A 20234-nucleotide genomic window follows, 5' to 3' on the forward strand; every position below is an offset into this window, starting at 1 on the left:
GTTAGAAAGTAGCAATGGGGCTGGAGAGATGGCTCAGAGGTTAAGAGCACTGACTGCTCTTCCAGAGGTCCTGAGTTCAACTCCCAGCAACCACATGGTGGCTCACAACCATCTGTAATGAGATCTGGTGCCCTCTTCTGGTCATACATACAAAATAAATAAATGAATCTTTAAAAAAAAAAAAAAAGAAAGTAGCAATGAAAACAATCTTATGATCAGGAATCACTACAACACGAGGAACTGTATTGAAGGGTCACAGCATTAGCAAGGTTGGGAACCACTATTCCAAAAGTTGTCTTGGTCATGGGTGTCATATCATAGAAAATCAACAAAGAAACGGGCTAAATGTATTCTATGTGTCAAGCTCAATTATGTAATTCTTACACCTATTGTGGTAATTATTATCCTTTATAAATAAGGGGAAAAACGAAATTGATACTTTCTACAAGATTATATATCTAAAAGTTATGGAACTAGCAAACAAATACACGCAGTACTAACTACAAACCATGCCATGTAGAACAACATCTATCATATATGTGAATCTGTGGGCACCACAAAGCTATGGAAGCAAAAGATGCTACTTGGGTTTTTAAGGATAATTATAAAATGATGCAATGGTAAATGTCAAAATCCGCCCTGAAAAGCTAAGTTATCACTGAAGATGACACACACAGGCATCTACACAAATTGACTCTGAACTTTATTTTTTCGGAACACAAATGCAATATATACTTGGACTGGCTAATTTGATGTCAACTTGACACAAGCTAGAGTCAACTGAGAGGAGGGAACCCCAGGTAAGAAAATGCCTCCATAAGATCAGGCTGTAGACAAGATAAGACTACAGGGCATTTTCTTAATTAGTGATTTGTGAAGGGACAGCCCAGCTTATTATAGGTACCATTTCTGGGCTGGTGGTCCTGGGTCCTGTAAGAAAGCAGGCGGAGCAAGCCATGAGGAGCAAGCTAGTAAGCAGCACTCCTTCATGACCTTTGTATCAGCAGTTGCCTCCAGGTTCCTGCCCTGCTTGAGTTTCTGGATTCTTCCCTCAATGGGCTGTGACTCTAGCTATGTAAGCCAAATAAACTCTTTCTTCCCCAAGTTGCTTTTGAATGTGGTATTTCACCACAGCAACGGTATCCCTAACTAGAACAGGCCCTTTAAAAAAACCATACTTTAGCTGGGTGGTGGTGGCGCACCCCCTTAATCCCAGCACTCGGGAGGCAGAGGCAGGCGGATCCCTGTGAGTTCAAGGCCAGCCTTGGTCTATGGAGCGAGTTCTAGGACAGGCTCCAAAGCTACAGAGAAACCCTGTCTCAAAAAACCAAAAATATACTTTAAAACAAACAAACAAACAACAACAACAAAAAACTGGACACACAGCCAGTCTTGGTGGCACAGGTCTATAATCCCAACTACTTAGGAAACTGAGACAAGAAGATTGCAGGTTTAAGGCTTGCTTCGACAATTCAGTGAGACCCTGTCTCAAAACAAAAAGTAAAAGTAGGTGTGTGCATGTGTGAAAATAAAGGACATATGTGCACACACATATACACACACTTTCTCTCCTTCATCAAATACTAAGAAGTATTTTTTAGAAAAAAATGCTTAAGGCCATATTTAATAATACAGCTTAAATGGATATTTTCATCTTACTGAATCGTAAAAAAATGGCAACTTAGATTCAATGAGTATTTTCAAAAAGGAAAGGCAGAAGGGAAACAAAGGTTCTTGACTATTTACACACAAGTATATTATGAGTTAATAACTCAAATACTGGGATTTGATTTAAAAATAGAAAATAAAAAAATACTATTATTTTGCTTAACCTAAGAAAAACATATGCATTATAGATTATCTGCAATAGAAAATAGTAACAGCTAAGAAAACTGTTGAGCTGGGGTATAGCAGAGTGATACAATGCTTAAGTACTGAAAAACCTTGTTGTACCCTCAGTATCCCTAAAAGAATCAAAAAAGCCAAACGCCACTGTTACCTGAATCTTAAAATATTACTTCCAATATTTTAAAGCCTATCATGTCACAACAAATATGAAAAATTTCAAAGTTGTAAGACTCACATTACTGTATCAAGGTACAAACTAAAAGCAATCGATGTGATAACATACACAAAGACACACGTCAAACCACCGAAAGCAAAGAGTTTGTCTTCCCACGGGGAGACTCATAAACTTGGACTACTCACTCTGTGGTAACCTCCAAGGTGATTCTTGATGATGATGAGTAGATGACCTGGGGGCTTCATCTAAAAAACAAAAAGTATTTTGATGCATCACTTCTAAGTGCTCATTTTGTAGGAGAACAATGAGTATTTAATGAAAAGAGTGAAACAGATGAACTACAGGGAATAACCTGGAGCGCGTAACTGGTTTTTAAAGAATTCTCAGCCTGAAGCTGTATCGTCCGCCACACATGGCTTCTCTTATGTAACATGAAAGCAGAAGGAAGGACTATCTGCAAGGAGGTAAGGATCAGGCTAAAGTAGAGGTGGAGGAGACCTGCAGAAGACTGGGCCATCAACATTCCACATTCCACCACAGGCGGGGGAGGGGCTCGGACACCACCTCGTAGAAGGACCTACTGGGCAGTTAACAGTTGCTGGGGAAGGGAAGTCATATCCCTTAGTGCTGTAGTCACTGGTGAGTTACCCTTGCCCAGATAAACCCTCTCCTCCACCCCTGCTCGTGCAAGCAACCCTAATGAAATGTAGTGGGGCATTTACATGCACAGAAGGTAGGAAGGGGACTTGCTGGGAAAGCAGAAGTTTAACAGGAAGCAGGGGTAGACGAAAGAGGATAATGAGGGGAATGTGATCAAAGAACATTACACGTGTATGAAATCGTGAAAGAATAAAAATATGAAATGTTTTAAGAAGGATGAGGGATGGAGAGGGAAGTGGGGTCAACAAAGAAACTGTAAAGATGTGTATATGTGAAAATATCAAAAAAGAAACCCATTAATTTATATACTAGCATTAAAAACAGAAACAGTAATAATGATGCTGGAACCTGGGCACTATGGTGTATCTCTTTAATGCCAGCACTACTGTGAACAAGGGGAGGATTGAGACAAGAGAATCAATAATTGAAGGACAGCTTGTGTTATACAGCACCTCCTGTCTAATAAACCCCTCTAAACAAAAAATAGGATAAAAAAAAAAAAGAATGGAGGGAAAATAAGGGGAGGAGATATACAAAATACCAAATGCATGTAAGCCAGCTTTTGAGCTTTAAATTTAAATCAGGGTTTCACACCCAAATGCTAGGCAAGCACTCTACCACCAAGTTTTGTCCTCAGCCCCATGAGCTTATTTTAGTGTGTAGCTGTTCCAGCCTTGACCTTGAAACACTACCCCCAGTGTGACAGCAAGTAACTGCCACACCAGCCTATGACCTGCCCCTGGGGCGTGGCCAAGAGGAGACCCCTTAAGACCCAAGGTGCATACATGCTTGTCTCTCTCTTGATCCCTGGTGGGCCTGGAGGCTGGACTTCACCTCATCTCTCCTGGTTCCTGTAACTGACCCTTTACTGGCTGTAAGTTACCCCAGAAATAAACCTCTCTTGATTACCAGATAAACTATGTGGAACAGCCTCGTTAATAATAGCAATAGCTTATCTTATTTTAATTTTTGAGATGGGGTCTTACTATATAGACTCAATAGATTCCTGACTGGCCTGGAACTTGCTACCAAGACCTGGCTGGCCTGCATCTCAGAGAGATCTACTAGCCTCTGCCTCAAGTGAGTGCTGGAATTAAAAGTGTGTGCCACCACACTCAGTCCTGTGAGCTTATCTTTAATGTAAAAAAAGATGATGCAAATCATGAGAATTATGAGAGATTTCCATGAGGCAATATTTTGTGGGACTAAAACATCTACCCATTTACAGAGTTTACAAACTAGTCTAACATCTTAAGTTACTCCTTTTCTCTATCCAATCAACTCATTGATGAGTATTCTTTTTTCTTTTTTTGGTTTTCCAAGACAAGGTTTCTCTATATAATAGTTCTAGCCATCCTGGAACTCACTATGTAGGCCAGACTAGCCTCAAACTCACAAGAGATCCGCCTGCCTCTATCTCCCAAGTGCTGGGATTAAAGGCGTGCACCACCACCACCACCACCTGACTTCATGAAGTACACTTAAAGGCAAGTTCACATGCACAATTACAGATTGTCATACTTAAACAACAAAAGCCCCTGTGATGTCTAACATGGTTGAGAATCTGACCTAAAGACAAAGCAATTATCTAAGAATACTAGAAGTTCCTAAAACTGAGCAATACTCCTGAGACTGTTGAATACCAATGTGATCAATTTCTCAAAATTCAAAAACAGGCAGTAGTTCTTGAGCATAAAAATATCTTTCCATAAATATTCAAGCAGGCTAAAAGTGCTCTATTGAGCTATTTGTTACATGACACATTACTAATAACATGTATATAAAAGTGACTTTACCTCTAGACTCGACAGAATCCCTGGATCTGACCTTGACAGTGGTGTCACTGTAAGAGCTCTCTAGATCATCTTCAGTTTCTCCTAGAAGGAAGCAGACAGTACACCAGTACAGTCATTATGCTAATGTTCAAAAGATCTGCAGTAGACATAGGTCAATGTTAAAGCATGTGAGTTCCCAGCACACAGCTGCTGTTGGTTTACTAACTTCCTATTTGGAAGAACAAACTTCTAAATGAGCTACAGTTGAGCTCATGTGTTTGGTGTTCTTTTAGCACGTAATTTCCTAAACAAATAATATCTAAAAACTATACACGGAGGCTTGAATGCAGAGTCCAAAATGAAGAGAGGATCAGGAAATAATGGGAAATTTTTAGCTTATAAGAAGAAACTACATAGTAAACTGGCTATGTAATTTCAGACGTGACTAGTGCAGGCCTGCCCATCAGTGCATTTTTTTCCATGGGTAATGTATCTACACTCACAAACATTTCTATGTCCAAACTACTAATTTCAAATTATACTGGCTTAAAAATGAACTAAATTAGGCAGGTGGTGGTGGCGCACGCCTTTAATCCCAGCACTTGGAGGCAGAGGCAGATGGATCTCTGTGAGTTTGAGGCCAACCTGGTCTACAGAGTAAGTTCCAGGATAGCTTGAACTGTTACACAGAGAAATCTGTCTTACAACAAAAACAAAAATGAACTAAATTTATGCATTTTTCAAAAACTAGTCATAAAAATTTCAGAGAGTGATTGCTTTAATATTACAATCAAAGGCAAACATATGCTAGAAGTGGAAAATATTAGCTTTCCTTAAAATTGAACAGATGAAGATGCTTAAAAGTATGTAAGGGCTTTCCTTCCTCATTCTATCCAAACTTGTCCTGATTTATCTTAACTGTTCACTGATGGTTTGTTTTTTTGTTTTGTTTTGTTTTTAAGAAAAAGACTTTCTAGCCGGGCGGTGGTGGCGCACGCCTTTAATCCCAGCACTTGGGAGGCAGAGCCAGGCGGATCTCTGTGAGTTCGAGGCCAGCCTGGACTACCAAGTGAGTTCCAGGAAAAGGCACAAAGCTACACAGAGAAACCCTGTCTCAAAAAAAAAAAAGAAAAAGACTTTCTGCTCTTACCTCTTAAATACCTATCAAAACTGCTTCTACTATAAAGAATGGCAATATATTACATGATAGTTAAAAAGAAATTACCTTCTTCAGAGAAATTAACCTGTTGGATACCGGCAGCTTCTAAAAGAGAAAGGGCAAAGTATATAACATCAGAAACTAAAGCTTAGGGACACAAAATAAGAGCACATGAGTAAGGAAAGTCAATATAAAAAACAAAAACCTTTTTTCTCTAAAATGACTAAGAATCTATCATTTCCTTCTGGCTGTTTCAGAAATCCGACAAACTCATATTAGAAGTAAATACTTTTATTAAAATATTAAATCATGTGTATTTGTGTCACGTGTGTAGAAACCAAGGGAGTGGCTCCCCTGGAGCTGGATTTGTAAGCCACCTGACATGGGTGCTGGGAAGTGAACTCTTCTGCAAGAGCAGTAATTGTTCTTAACCACTAAGCTATCTCTCCAGCCCCAAATAAAGGGCATTTGTTTTATTTTTTTGAGACAGGGTCTTACTGTACAGTCCTGACTAGCCTAGAACTCACTATGTAGTCTAGGCTAGCCTTGAATTCACAATGATCCACCTGTCTCTTGTCTCCGAAGTACTAGGATTCAAGGTGTACACCACCATGCTTGATAAGCTTTTAGCTTTATAAAACATGTACTTTTAAAAAGATTTATTTTTACTGATGTGTATGTGTACAAGTGCCTGAGAAGCCGGAAGGGGGCATCAGAGCCCCCAGAGTTGAGGTTGTAAGCTCCTGACATGGGTGCTAGTGAACTCAGGTCTACTAGAAGAGCAAGCACTCAACTTCAGAGCCAATCTCCCCAGTCCCAGGACTTTAATTTTTGTTGTTTTTGCAATAGAATTTTAGATAGCCCAGGATAACCTCAAATTTGCTATGTAGCCAAGGTTGGCTTTGAACTTCTCATCCTACTATATGTATCTCTTGAATGCTGGTATTAATAGGTGTATAGAACTCCACCCAGCTAGAAATAAAGTTTACTTTCTCCTTTCATAGGCCTGTTTGTACTCTAAATATGACTTGTGTGCAGAAGACATTAAACTGTACACAGACAAATATTCTAGGTTCCTACAGGTCCCATAGGTTTACACATTTTAATTCTACTTGCCAGACTCCCTCTACTTCCTCCAAAAGCCTAACAAGCTGAAGGAACAAACAAGTTCCTTCTGCACTAGTGTGACAAAGAGGAAGTAGGAACAGAACAAAAAAAATGCTTCTTTTTAGTTCCAGTAGGGTGATGCACATTGCTACTGTTCAGAAAATAACCAAACATACAACAGCATTTGCACATGGCCTATTATGAAAGATTGTTGTTATAAGTTTTTTTTTCTTTTTTTTCTCTGAGACAGTTTGTCTTTTTCCACAAAGGAAGTTACACCCAAATATAAGCCTAACTGGGTAAAAATACTGAATTAAACTGAAGAGGATTAGGATGACTTGGACTTTAACAAAGCCGGGAGAGTATTTTTCGGCTTTTACCTCCATCTGCTTTTTAAAAGGCACAAAAGCTTTCTGCATTACAACAGTCATTTGTGGCAAACCTAAGCAAAGCAGACTGACGGCCACTGAAGGCTGCTCAGATGTGTGGTTATGATAACTACTCTAACAACGAGTCTGAAAACACAAAACTTTCGGATGAGTCACTTTTTTCTTCCTTTTTTGTGGTGCTGGGGGTTGACTCTAAGGTATAGTACATGGCTAGGCAAAATACCCTATGGATGACGCATACCTGCACCCCGCCTCAAGCTCCCAGACCACACTTTCTATAAAGTACCCACTGACTCCTGCAACACTTCCGGTAGCCAGTGTGGTTTATTTTCAAACAGCTGTGGTGGACTCGTCTTTAAGTTTCTTTTTGCTGTTTATCTTGGATATGCTGGTATACCAGGATATGGGGATCTTGGATTGCAACATAATTGCAATTCTCCAATAAACTTTGTTTTGGAGAGCTGGTTTTCATGTTTCTCAGTTTAGGCTGACAGGTGGAATTTCAGAAAGTGATTCTACACGTTACTTTATGAACTTGGAATTTTTTCACATAAATTTAGTTAGGTTAATATATTAGTCAAAGTTTGAGTTCTACTGAAAATAGTGGCAAGTATAAATCAGTATCTAAAATGCATTTGTCAACATTTTTGCTAGAAAACAGACAACCAAGCACTCGGAGAGACTTGCCAATCACATCATGCTGCTTCTCTCAGAGAGCTAAAGTCTGGTACAGTACATGCTGTAGACAAGGTGCCCATTACTGCTCCTTCACTTTCTTTTTTCTTTCTTTTTTGATTTTATTAATTATTTTTTTTTTTTTAGATTTTTATGTTCATTGGTGTTTTGCCATGGGTGTCGGGTCCCCTGGAACTGGAGTTACAGACAGTTGTAAGCTGCCATGTGGGTGCTGGGAACTGAACCCGGGTCCTCTGGAAGAGCAGCCAGTGCTCTAACTGCTAAGCCCCTCATTTTCTTTTTTAAAGAAGTACAATGCCAAGCTGCTGCTGCTGGGTGTGGTACTACACAACTGTGATTCCAGCATTCAGGAGTGGCTAAGGCAGAAGAATCACTGGTGAGGTTGAACCAGCCTAGTAAGACTCTAGCTCAAAACAATCTCTCTCTCTCTCTCTCTTTCTCTCTCTCTCTCTCTCTCTCACACACACACACACACAATAAGGATGGGAAAATGATTAAAATTTTATTTCCATTCTGAATTACAGAAACTGTATCACTTTTTAAAGTCTTTTACCCTTTAAGTTTTTTTAATTTATTAGTTAATTAGTTTAATTTATTAGCAGAGGCAGGCGGATCTCTGTGAGTTTGAGACCAGCCTGGTCTACAACCCAAGTTCCAGGAAAGGCGCAAAGCTACACAGAGAAACCCTGTCTCGAAAAACCATAAATAAATAAACAAATAAATAAATAAACAATAAAAGGACATTTTATTTGTTGAGTGTGCGCTGTGATTGGAGGACAAGCCGCAGAAGAACCCATCATGTGGGCTCCAGGGACTGACTCAGATTGTTACCACTGGCAGCAAGTGCCAGGACCCCTGAACCTTCTCACTGCCCCCCTTATGCTTTTCTTTTCATTTTCTCTTTGAGTCAGCTCACATAGATCCTCCTGCCTCTGACTCCTGAGTGCTAGGATTAAGGCATGTACGAGCATGCTCAGCTTTCAAATTTTATTTTCAAATTACTAGACTATTATAGCACTTTACTCTTTGCATAGCAGTTTTAATTTATATAATTATTCAGAAAGTACATATAAGCCACCACACCTGGCTTACTCTTTATAAGCTATTTACTATACAAAAACTTTTGTAGAAGATTGCATTGAAACCGGGTATGGTGATGCAGGCCTGTAATCCCAGGATTTGGAGGCAGAGGCAGGAAGACTACAAGTTCTAAGTCAATCTGGGTGATAGAGGTCGTGTCACAAAATAAGACTAAACTGATTTTTTTTAATCTATAATAATGAAAAAAGGGTACATTGAATATTTAGTCATTTCTTCTCAGTGTTTTATGACAGGGTCTGGTTATATAACCCAGACTGGCTTCAAATTCATAATTCTCTTGTCTCTTTCTCCGTTGATTACAGGTGGGGGTCACCAACCCAGGCTTCTTAAAAAAAAAAAAATTGAAAACTGTTTACCTACTGTCTGTCTGAAGATCTTTTCTTTAGAATTCTATTAGCGTTATTAACATCCTTAAATATTTATCAACAGCATTCAAGACACAATTGATAATTGGCTATACAAGGCCACTTTGATCTCATCACTTGAAAAAACCCAGTACTGGGCTGGCAAGATGGCTCAGTTGCCACCAAGCACTAAGACCTGACTGAATTCCTTTCCTGTAACCCATCTAGTGGACGGGAGAAAAATGAAAATGATTCGCACCTCTGACCTCTACACACACACACACACACACACACACACACACACACACACACACACACACAGCAATCCTTATGTGTGATGGAGAACATCATTCTACACATTATTAAGGCCTCCAATAGAGACCCACTAACATAGCGCTGTCACCAATATCAAGGAGCTGTAACTCCTTCAATGTATGATCTCTAAAGGCAAAACGATGATGCTTGTCCCAAGGCAGATCTGCAAGTCCCTTCCCTGCCTGTGCCTGCTATTCATACTTCAATTAAATGCCTTTCCAACTTAAGCTGAACCTCTTCGTGTAGGGCACTTTTCTTCCATGTTCTACACAGACTGTCATAACAACTTACAAAGTTACGACTATTTTTCCTTTGAGTTGGTAGCCCAGGCTGGCCTCAAACTCACACTCCTGCCCAACTTACTGGTTTTCTTTTTCATTACCTAATGTACTTCTGAGATACAGAAAAGAAAAACCGCATAGCTCTTTACAGTCCTAGCATTTAGGTCAGTCACTGACATAGGAAGTGGTTAAGAAGAAGTTTGTTCATACACAGCAACCTAAGAAAAACAGTCTGAGACTAGCTCTCACTAAGAGCTCATACAAGGTTTTCAACATTTCATCTTTCTTCCTTTCCTTTCCTTTTCCCCTTCCCCCTTCCTTCCTTCCTTCCTTCCTTCCTTCCTTTCTGAGACGGAATTATAGGGTACTGGTCCCACTTCTGATCCCTCTCTATCAAGCCTCCAAAGTGCTAAGACTATAGGTGTGTGTCTGGCTTGTTTTCATCTTTAATGGAAGCTACAAGGATTTACAGCCTGGGCTAGAAAAATGGCTCAGTGGTTAGAGCACTAGCGACTCTTCTAGAGGACCTGTGTTCAATTCCCAGCCCCCACATGGTGACTTACAACCACATGTACCTCTAGTTCCAGGAGATTTGATGCCTTCTTCTGACCTCCATGAGCACCAGACACATACATGCAGGCAAACATTCATATGCATAAAATAAAAATAAATCTTTAAAAAGGACTATAGAGACAAATAATTAAATGCAATCTGATGATGAATCAGTAGCATCTATTACTTCCTGTTTTGATTTCATTCCTCTCTTATGCAGCTTCCTTTATTCACTTTTTCTTTTTTTTTTTTTTTTTTGGTTTTTCGAGACAGGGTTTCTCTGTGTAGCTTTGCGCCTTTCCTGGAACTCACTTTGGAGACCAGGCCACTTTTTCTTTTTTAAAACAGTCTTACTCCATAGTCCATGCTGACCTACAACTCTTAATATAGTCCAGACTAGCCATGAATTTGTGGCAATCCTGTTTTAACCACACACACCCCCCAACTACCCCAGGTGCTAGGATTACAGTCATGTCCCCATGATAAGTAGATGCCCATGTTAAATAACTGACGCCCAGTTAAATAGAGAATTGAAGAAACTCTCAAGCTGGGCATGGTGGCGAAGTCTGTAATCCTAGACTTGGAAGGTGAAGCTAGGAAGATCATGAGTTCAAAGTCATTCTCAGCTACATAGTGAGTTTGAGACTAGCCTGGGCTACATGAGGCTCTGCCTCTACAAATAAAACAAAACAAAACAATCAAGCCGGGCGGTGGTGGCACACGCCTTTAAGCCCAGCACTCAGGAGGCAGAGACAAACGGATCTCTGTGAGTTCGAGGCCAGCCTGGTCTACAAAGAGAAGTTCCAAGACAGTCAGGGCTACACAGAGAAACTCTGTCTCAAAAAAACAACCCCCCCCAAAAAAAACCCCAAAAATAAAAAAAACGGAAAAAAAAAAAAGCAAAAAGAAGACTCTTGTAAGTAAAAGCACGTATGATAAGGTATATATTGCAAAGTTCATCTTAGTATCCAGAAACTATAGATCCTGAAGCCTTTGTAAAACTTAGTTCAGGCCTAGGTAAAAATAGGTTTAATAGAGGAAGTTATAACATGTACTTATAAAGAAAACTGTTTAAATATTTGTCTTAAAATTTTCAATGAATCCAACCACATTCAAGGCAGCTTCATGTAAAGCTAAGGTGGCTTTGAACTCCTGGTCTTCTTGCCTGCCCCTTCTAGGTACTGGGACTCAGGCATGCGCCAATAGGCCTAGTTAAAGCTATAGATTTTATTGTTTTAGATATACATGTTCCTTATTTGTGTATGTGTGTGCAGGTGTGTGCCCACATACGAGCATGTAGAGACCAGAGGAACACAATGGCTGTCTTCCTCTACTGTTCCCTGCCATATTGCCATCAGAGGATGGCTAGCCACGGAGCATCCAGGATCCACCTGTTTCCACACTTAGGAGTTAGGGTTCCGGGCACTGAGTCATGCCTATCTTTCATGTAGGTGCTGGGAATCTGAATTCCAATCATGCTTACCCCCGAACCATGTCCCTAGATCCCTAAACCAGATGTTGAAATCTCATGTTCCACATCAAGGCAAACACTAAAAAGAATTTAAATTAGTCAAACAATAAAACAAGGGGCGCAGCTTTTATGAAACAAAAACAAACCAATTGAATCTAGAGAAAAATACACCTTAGTTGACATTTCCTTTCTCCTCACAGTATAAATTTAACAAAGGCTAATAAAAAGGACCTGACTTTGTTAGGTTTGGTGGCACACATCTGTAATTCAAGCACTTGGGAAGTGGAGGCAGGAGGATCAAGAGTTCCAGCTTATCTTCAGCTACAAAGCTGAGACCAGTCACAATACATGAAACCTTGTTTCACAAAACAAATCAAAAACCAAACAATAACAAAACAGAAGGAGACAAACAGGAGGGCTGAGAGGATGAGGCTCAATGGTAGAATGCCTGACAAGCATGTGTGGGGCCACACACACAAAAGCACTTACTACTACGTGCTCTCTTATAAATTCGAGTAACAAAGAAGACAGAATAAAACCTAAGGAATTCAAGCAGGCCCTCATTCCAGGGACGCTGCCCCACAAGCAGATAATGGACCAAGTAACAGTCTCGAGCCAACCACAAAACACACACACTTGTATATTTTGCTGCTAAGAATCCTCAATAAGAACATTTAAGAATTAGAGAAAAACAAACCTATTTCATTCATTTTAGTATTTCCATTGGTTTTGTATGTTGAATCTGTAAGAGAGACAGCAAGGAAAGGATTAGAATCGAAAAGAAACAGCAGCATACAGTCCCTTAACCGCATACTCAGACACGTAGATCTTACCATCTTAAAGGGAGCGGCTGAGATGCAACAGAGACCTAGTCAAAAGGACCAATAAGCACAAAACGAAGAGCAAGCAGATTGGATGGAGTGACCTTACTAGTTTCTTTCACCATTGTGAAACCAATTTCAGGACTTCCCAAGTTTTAGACAAAAGGAAATTAGTTGAGGCAGCAACATTTTATAGCTCCATGCCACAAAGCCTTTGTCTTGAATTTTTTGTTAGTGATATACTGAGAAGACTAAAAAGTCCTCGACCTTAATTTGAAAGCATCATGCAAGCACAAGCGAACCATAGCAGTATGTAAGAAATAATCTTTTAAAAACAACTCGGAAGCCTTTTATATGCATCAATATGGAAAGCTCTCTTGATACAGGCGAAATGATGTGGAAACCAGCAACAAGGAGGTGCAGAAGAATACTCACTGATCCAGGCTTAGTGTTTAAAAAGGGAGACTGGTAGTATATACAGCTCTGACAGAAAGCATGCCTAGTATGTGCAAGGCTGTGGGTTCAAGCCTTAGCACTGACAAAAGATGCAGATGAAATAAGTATCTCTGGAGAAATAAGCTGACACTGGTTGCTTCTGACATTAAGGCAGGGTGGACAGAAGACAGTGGATGCAGAAAGTCTTCATTAGTCTCATGTAGCTCAGGCTGGCCTTAAACTCTCTGTAGCCAAGATGATCTTGGTCTCCTGATTCCCCTGCCTCTGCCTCCAAAGTTCTAAGATTAAAGTGTTGTACCACCATGCCGGGCTAAGTTTTGATCCACATGAATACATGTCTCCTCTAGAAGTGACGCTGTCTTTGTAAGAAAGAGTTAAACCAACAGAGCAATCTCTTACCAGATCTTGGGCTTCTTAGTGGGGGTCTGCGTAAGTTACTTAGAGGATCTTCACTCATCACTGGCGCAGGAAGAGAAAGATATGTGAAACATAAAATTTAGTACGCACTCATCCTCACTGGGTCAAGAAAGTTTCCCAAACTTTGATTATGATTGGAGGCAAATTTCTTTAGGGGACAGCCTCTTGTGAACTACTAACAATAGTAAATTAGAGTGAACTTACCTGCTATACAGAATGTATGATCTTGAAGAAACCTGAAATTTTTTCTCAGTAGACCGTATTGTACAAAAGAAGAGGACTAGTAAATAAAATTCTTCTCATATTCAAGCAAGGCATGATGGTGTATGTATATGCCTATAATTCTAATACATGGGAGGTAGAGGCAAGAGGATCAGGAGTTTAATATTAGGTTATCCTCTGCCACCCGGTGGGTGCAAGTACCGTCTTAAGACTACATGAGGCCCTGGCCCCCCAAACCAAAAACTATTAGTAACCAAATTCTGGGACCAGAGATGCAGCTTCTCCAGCCTGTATTAGACCCTGGGTTCAATCTTTAGCATGCCAAAGCAGGGTGGGGTGGGGAACCGAAATATGCACTACATCATCTACTTGGTTGGCTATTCTATGTGTGGGGTTGGCCTCTGCTTTTTATTACAGGTTGCACTTCGTAGCATAGGCAGGCTGTATACTGGAGGATCTCTCCTACCTTGGCCTTTCAAGTGCTAGGGTCATAGGCATGTACTATCACACTTTATGATATATACTTGTATATATTTTTTGAGTTAACATACTCTCTTTGACTATTTAATCATGCATATGTCCAGGAAGTGAAAGGACTAATTTTAAATAAAACATTAATGCTAGCCATGATTCATTTCAGTGATATGAGTTCAAAAGTATAGTGTTTGTAATAAAGTCATTTAAAACATGCTGGTTTTAGTCTAGAAAATTACATATAAAGATACATTTCATCAGGCCAGTGGGATGGCTCCAGGGGTAAAGGCACTGGCTGCCAAATCTGACAATCTGAGTTCTGTGACAATAATTCACATAAAGATAGAAGAGATTCTATTTCACGAGGGTTTCCTCTGATCTCCACAAATGTACAGTGGCAACTATACACATCATCAACACACAAGAATTAAAAAAAAAATACTTCAGTGAACTATTAAATGCAACCTATTTGCCTTTTATAGTGATTCTAAGACAATTTTTCTTTATTGCATTTTAAATACCTCTGAAATCATATACTATGGCATGTTATCATAAATTACCAGAAAATTGGCAGTATTTTTTCTCTTCTAGGTGGTACATAAAGCAATGATGTCGCACCTTACAACTGAAACCTTGGGTTTAAGGAAACACAGCAATAAGTTGACAGAACTGAATCACTGTGCCAGGGTTTTGGTATACAGAAACAATAAGTAGAAAGAGTGGTGACGTAACCACTTGACACTCTATGAGTTATTACCTGAGAGTGAAAGTGAGGGTTTGGGGAGAATGAAAACATTTTGGACAGACAAACCTGAGCCTGTGATCTTAGAGAAGAACCTCAGGTACTCTGAGCTCCAGTTTTCTCATCGACTAAGGGGGGCAGAATACTTCCCTGCAAGGTTATGAGGATCACAAATACAAAGTAGCTGACAGCTGAACTCACTCATCAGTTCACTCTTGTCTGTCCTTGGAGTACCCAGACGGCTTAATTTAGTGAAGTGATAAAGAAGACTCACAAAACTTTGAAGTGTGAGTTGTGATTCTTGATGAGCCCTTGGCAGGTAAAGAGAAAAAAGACAAATTATTCTTACTTGAAGTCTCTGGTGTTCTGACAGTTCTCTTTGAGGCTGTTGGGCTTGTAACAGTTTGGGAAGAAGGTTCATCCTCTACAGAAGGGACAAGAGATAAAACTCAAGTTAGATGATCTGGGAGAAATCAAGGCCCAGAGTATGCATATTTAACAGTAATCTATAAACAGAGATACAAGCACTCAATTTCCCATGGTTCAAAACTTGGGAATTGCCGGGCGGTGGTGGCGCACGCCTTTAATCCCAGCACTCGGGAGGCAGAGGCAGGCGGATCTCTGTAAGTTCGAGGCCAGCCTGGTCTACAGCACAAGATCCAGGAAAGGCGCAAAGCTACACAGAGAAACCCTGTCTCGAAAAACCAAAAAAAAAAAAAAAAAAAAAAAACTTGGGAATTAAACTAGTCAGAATTCTTTTTAAGACACATTATAATGAGGTCTGGAGAGAGGGTTCAGTGGTTAAGAGCATTTGCTGCTCTTCCAGAGGACTATAGGATCCCAGCACATCTGTCCAAGAAGCTCACAATAGCCTGTAACTTCAGCTCCAAGGGACTTGATGTCATCTTCTGGCTTCCAAGAGTACCTGTTCATCTGTGTGCATATACTCACACAGATACAAGCAACTGCAGACACACACATAAGTAAAACTATTAACTATTAATTGTTGCTTTACAACAAAAACATTACTTTTAGAAAATTAAAAAGATGGATTCAAGAGTCAAAACTGATGTGGATTAAACAGGTAAAAGAAATGTTCAAATCCTTTAAAAATGTTCCAAAAGGTAAAACTTATTAGAGTGCAGGAGGCTCTGTGGGAGAGTTAATAAAAAGTTAACACATTGCTGCCCACCTGCAAAGCACTGTCTCAGATTCTGAGACAGAATTAAACCAAGTACCTACATTACTACCAGGCATACATGACAGGCTCCTGTTTTTCAACAAGTTTATCATCTTAAAAGAAATACTACTAACATATATACGGAACAAACTGTCTTGCTACATTCAAAAGAGCATGCACATCTCTAGCATAAAGTTTCCAAAAATCAACAGGTCTTCAACTGTGTCAGGATTTTAGGGGCAAGCAAGTAAACCTACAAGCCGTTTATTGTGCTCCAATCTGCTGAAAATTCACTCCTTTTTAGATGTATCAATGTCTACTACTAGTGATGTCATTCCATTGTGACTCAAATCCTCCAAATTTTACCTCACAGTTAGGTAATTTATATGGGACTTACTGGAAACCACCTGCGACTAGGTTATATCTGACAGCAGGGTGTGGGGGGATGTCTTTAAAGAAATTTGATTCACTTGTGACTTAACTATAGTACACACACTGTCCGTAGCTGGGGGTTCCTAATCAATAGAAGCTTGTTTTATTTCGATACTTTGTCAGCCTTGATTTGTTTAGGTACTTGAGGTTACACGGATGGCCTTCAACCTGGGGGGGAAAGTTGGGCAGAGACCCCAACACTTTACGCATTTGGAGTAAGGTCACAAGCCAATTCATTAAAGTCGGCTGTTCTTAGTAGCATTCGCCTAGAAAACATCTCTTTTCCCCAGTTTTCGTGGGAAGATAAATAGACTGGAAAGTTAACTTAAAACCATGATTCTCAGCTGGGGACTTGGTAGCCCCAAGATTTTTTTAAAAAAAAAAAAAAAAAAAGGAAATGGAAGTGGCTTCGATAGAAGCCTCCGCAGAGGGGACGGAAATGAAACCGAGCCTAGAGTAATTTTGGAGACCCGACAATGGCTTAATCGCCGACGCTAGCAAAAGCCTGCGGAAAGAGGCGACCTAGACTCCCTTAAACTGATGCTCAGCGATGGGCAGAGCTCCCCGTAACTGCTCGGGTCACTGGGCACCACCATATTTCGGCGGGTCAGTGAGTCCTTCCCTCCTGAGGGTCCGGCTGGACTCAGGCCGGGAGTGCGCGCCCAAAGGGCCGCCGAATCACCAGTACCCCGGCGGGGCCGGACTCCACAGGGGCGGTCCTCCCGCCGCCTGTCCCCGTGCCCGTGCCCGCCACTGCGCGCGCCCGGGAGCGGGCAGCAGAGACTGTTATCTCCGCGGTCCTCACCTGAGGACTGAGAGTCCCGGAACCCTCGTCGGCTCGTAGCCGGAGACGGCTGCGGCTGAGGCTGCTGTAAGGACTGCTCAAACCGGGCAGACCTCCGCGTCTTCATCTCCTCGGCTTCCTGGCTCCGCCGGCTCCGTGGTCGAGACCGAAGGTTGTAAGCGCTTTCTCTCACTTCCTCTTTCGCAGAATCCGGCCGGAACTTTTCTGGCAGGGTTCGTCTACCCCCCGGGGACCTTTCTTTGGCCACCCGGGGCTCGAAGTCGCCGTACACTTCTGGCGGCTCTTCTGAAAACCTCACTTCCCGTCGTCCGTGGCGCGACGGGTGAGTTCCGTACGCAGGCGCGTCACTGCCGTCGCCATTTTGAGGGGCGAGCCTCCGCCTGGATTCCCGGATGGGGGCTCTGGGCGTGACGTCGATGGCCCAGCCTTCTCCCAGCGCCTCGGTCGGCCGCCTCTCGCCCTCCATAGTTGTTTACGTAGCTGTTAAGTCCCTAGTGGAGGTGGCTTTGCCGCCGTTAGATTCCCCGGCAGGTGGTGGCGATGGCTCCGGGGAGGTTGTCGCAGTGGTCAGGGAGGTAGCTGAGAGTCGCCGGGGCCGCCGCCTGCGTCGTCGCTCGTGTGCCACAAACCAGCCTCTGGGCCCATGGTGTGTCCTGAGGGCTGTGGGAGAGGCAGTGCCCGAGCTGGGTCAGCTGCTGTGGGTCACCCCCGCCTCCTGGCTGGAGGCACCAAAGAGGAGGAGAAGAGGGAGGAGAACGTCGCTGTCCTTGGCCTGAAGGGAGGGGAAGGTGGGGGCGACGAGGAGGTGGTAGAACAAGTGGCCCGTGCCAACTCCTGGTGTCCAGTTGCCCACCACAGGAGGCGCTGGTCCCGGGTCCCTGAGGCTCTGGGAAAGGGCGAGTTAAAGTCCTTGATTCCAAGCTGTTGCGCAGTTTTCCTGCTACTTCTGGCCACTCCTTTTCAAATGGAGTTACGATCAGAGTTACTTTTGCGTGTCATATTATAGCGAAAATTAGAGTTTTAAATCACCTTATGAAGGCGCTTACTCGGTTTAAACTTTTAATTCATCTGTGGGCCCTTTAAAATCGTGTTGAGTTCATACTCCTTGGGTGGATTTCCATTTTCTGAAGCGTAGCCATCACAACCTTATTCCTGCAGTTTGACATGAAAGTTCTGCTCCAGCAGCACTGTTGGGAAGAGTGAATGTTGCGTTAGGCAGTGTGAAATGAACAGGTACCTGATGAAAAGCAGCACTGTTATTTTGAGAGCCATTATTTTACTTGGATTCTCGATAGGGTGTTTCTGCATTTCACTTACTAGAGTTTCTGCATTCATAGACTACGAGAACATGGACAAAACGGTTTAAACACTGCATACCAGTTTTACACGTATAATCCAGAGGTGTATAACAAAATTTAGACAAACTGAAAAACGGTCAGTTTACTTATAAAGGCTGAGTTACCACTGAGAGAAAAACCTTCTACTACATTCAACTACATAGCATGTCTCCTTGGAAAACTTTCTGTGGTATAAATGAATAGACCCCCCCCCACTCCTACAGTACTGGGGGCTGAACCTAGAGGCTCATGCTTACTAGGCAAGTGGTTTACCAATAAGCTATATTCCTAGCCCTAAAAGAATCAATTTTAAGTTTTTGTTTGGAAGCCTGTTAACAATGGTTTTGAAAAAAAATTGTTTTTACTTTTTACATTATTTTAAATAATGATCTTAAATTGTTGCTCAAACTTATACAAATTCCCAGTTACTGAAGTTTTCACTAATAGTCCATAAATTTGGTCACCAACACAAAGAATTAAATGATTTAGAGTCAGGCAGGATATATTCTTTTTGGAGCTTCGTTTAGCACTGTTTATTATATACAAAGAAATATAACCAGAAGAACTAGAGGAATTGTAACAAGACAGCTGCCCTCTTTTTTTTTTTTTTTTTCTTTTGAGACCGTGTGTGTCTCATTATGTATCTCTGCCTGTCCTGGAACTACTGTGTAGACCAGAGTGGCCCCAAGCTCACAGAAATCTACCTGCCTCTCCCCCCCAAGTGCTAGGACTAAAGGTGTGGACTACCATACCCAGCCCCACTTCTCTTTTTAAAATCTGTCCAAGGAAAAATGAAAGTGATACTCATTCATGGCAGCCTGGAAAATTTGTGAGACTTTTTTCTAATGTCTGACTTATTTTAAAATCTGTTTAAGGAAAAATGAAAGTGATACTTATTCATGGCAGCCTGGAAAATTTGTGAGACTTTTATCTAATATCTGGCTTGTGTGTTTTTCAGTAATGCTTTCTTTGTAAAGTATCTATTTACACAATTACCAATCATAAAATTTCTTTAATAGATGGACAGTATTGAAAAGATGTCAATTTTATAGTGTTAATATTCTAAGCTCATATTATGCACTGTGTGTGTGTGTCTGTAAAGAGCCTCTATAAAACATTTACCACAACAGATGACTAAAGAAACCTGGGTGCTGGCTTGTAAAACTCTGGATTGGAGAACGCATTGAAAAAGAAAGTGATACATAATTGGTCAATCAGAGAAAATGAGAGGTTACAAAGATATTGGGTAATTGGTATGTATGTTATTTTGTAATAAAAAACTGCTTATAAAAAGCTTATGAAGCCGGGTGGTGGTGGCGCACGCCTTTAATCCCAGCACTCGGGAGGCAGAGCCAGGCGGATCTCTGTGAGTTCGAGGCCAGCCTGGGCTACCAAGTGAGTCCCAGGAAAGGCGCAAAGCTACACAGAGAAACCCTGTCTCGAAAAACCAAAAAAAAAAAAAAAAAAAAAAAAAA

The 20234-nt window shown here is 41.3% G+C and overlaps 2 protein-coding genes across 4 annotated transcripts in view; one reads left to right on the forward strand and one right to left on the reverse strand.

Annotated features, from left to right (window-relative positions):
• Tor1aip1 (torsin 1A interacting protein 1) overlaps nucleotides 1-18055 on the reverse strand; it is a 32911-nt gene extending 14856 nt beyond the window's left edge. The window contains exons 1-7 of one of the 2 annotated variants that reach the window (XM_052737265.1): nucleotides 17423-18055; nucleotides 15355-15429; nucleotides 13550-13609; nucleotides 12571-12615; nucleotides 5684-5722; nucleotides 4480-4560; nucleotides 2209-2268 (exon numbers count right to left, since the gene is read on the reverse strand). In XM_052737265.1, coding sequence (XP_052593225.1) covers nucleotides 2209-2268; nucleotides 4480-4560; nucleotides 5684-5722; nucleotides 12571-12615; nucleotides 13550-13609; nucleotides 15355-15429; nucleotides 17423-17888 — 826 coding nt within the window. In that variant the 5' untranslated portion in view covers nucleotides 17889-18055. The remainder of the gene's footprint in view (nucleotides 1-2208; nucleotides 2269-4479; nucleotides 4561-5683; nucleotides 5723-12570; nucleotides 12616-13549; nucleotides 13610-15354; nucleotides 15430-17422) is intronic. The other variant, XM_052737266.1, reaches the window with a different exon arrangement.
• LOC128109823 (torsin-1A-interacting protein 2-like) overlaps nucleotides 17467-20234 on the forward strand; it is a 38570-nt gene continuing 35802 nt past the window's right edge. The window contains exon 1 of one of the 2 annotated variants that reach the window (XM_052737264.1): nucleotides 17467-17573. The gene's annotated coding sequence lies outside the window, so the exon portion shown is untranslated. The remainder of the gene's footprint in view (nucleotides 17574-20234) is intronic. The other variant, XM_052737263.1, reaches the window with a different exon arrangement.

The sequence above is a fragment of the Peromyscus californicus genome, unplaced genomic scaffold (genome assembly GCF_007827085.1).
Source record: "Peromyscus californicus insignis strain IS unplaced genomic scaffold, ASM782708v3 Scaffold_14__1_contigs__length_90479793_seg_2, whole genome shotgun sequence".
Classification (NCBI taxonomy): Eukaryota; Metazoa; Chordata; class Mammalia; order Rodentia; family Cricetidae; genus Peromyscus; species Peromyscus californicus.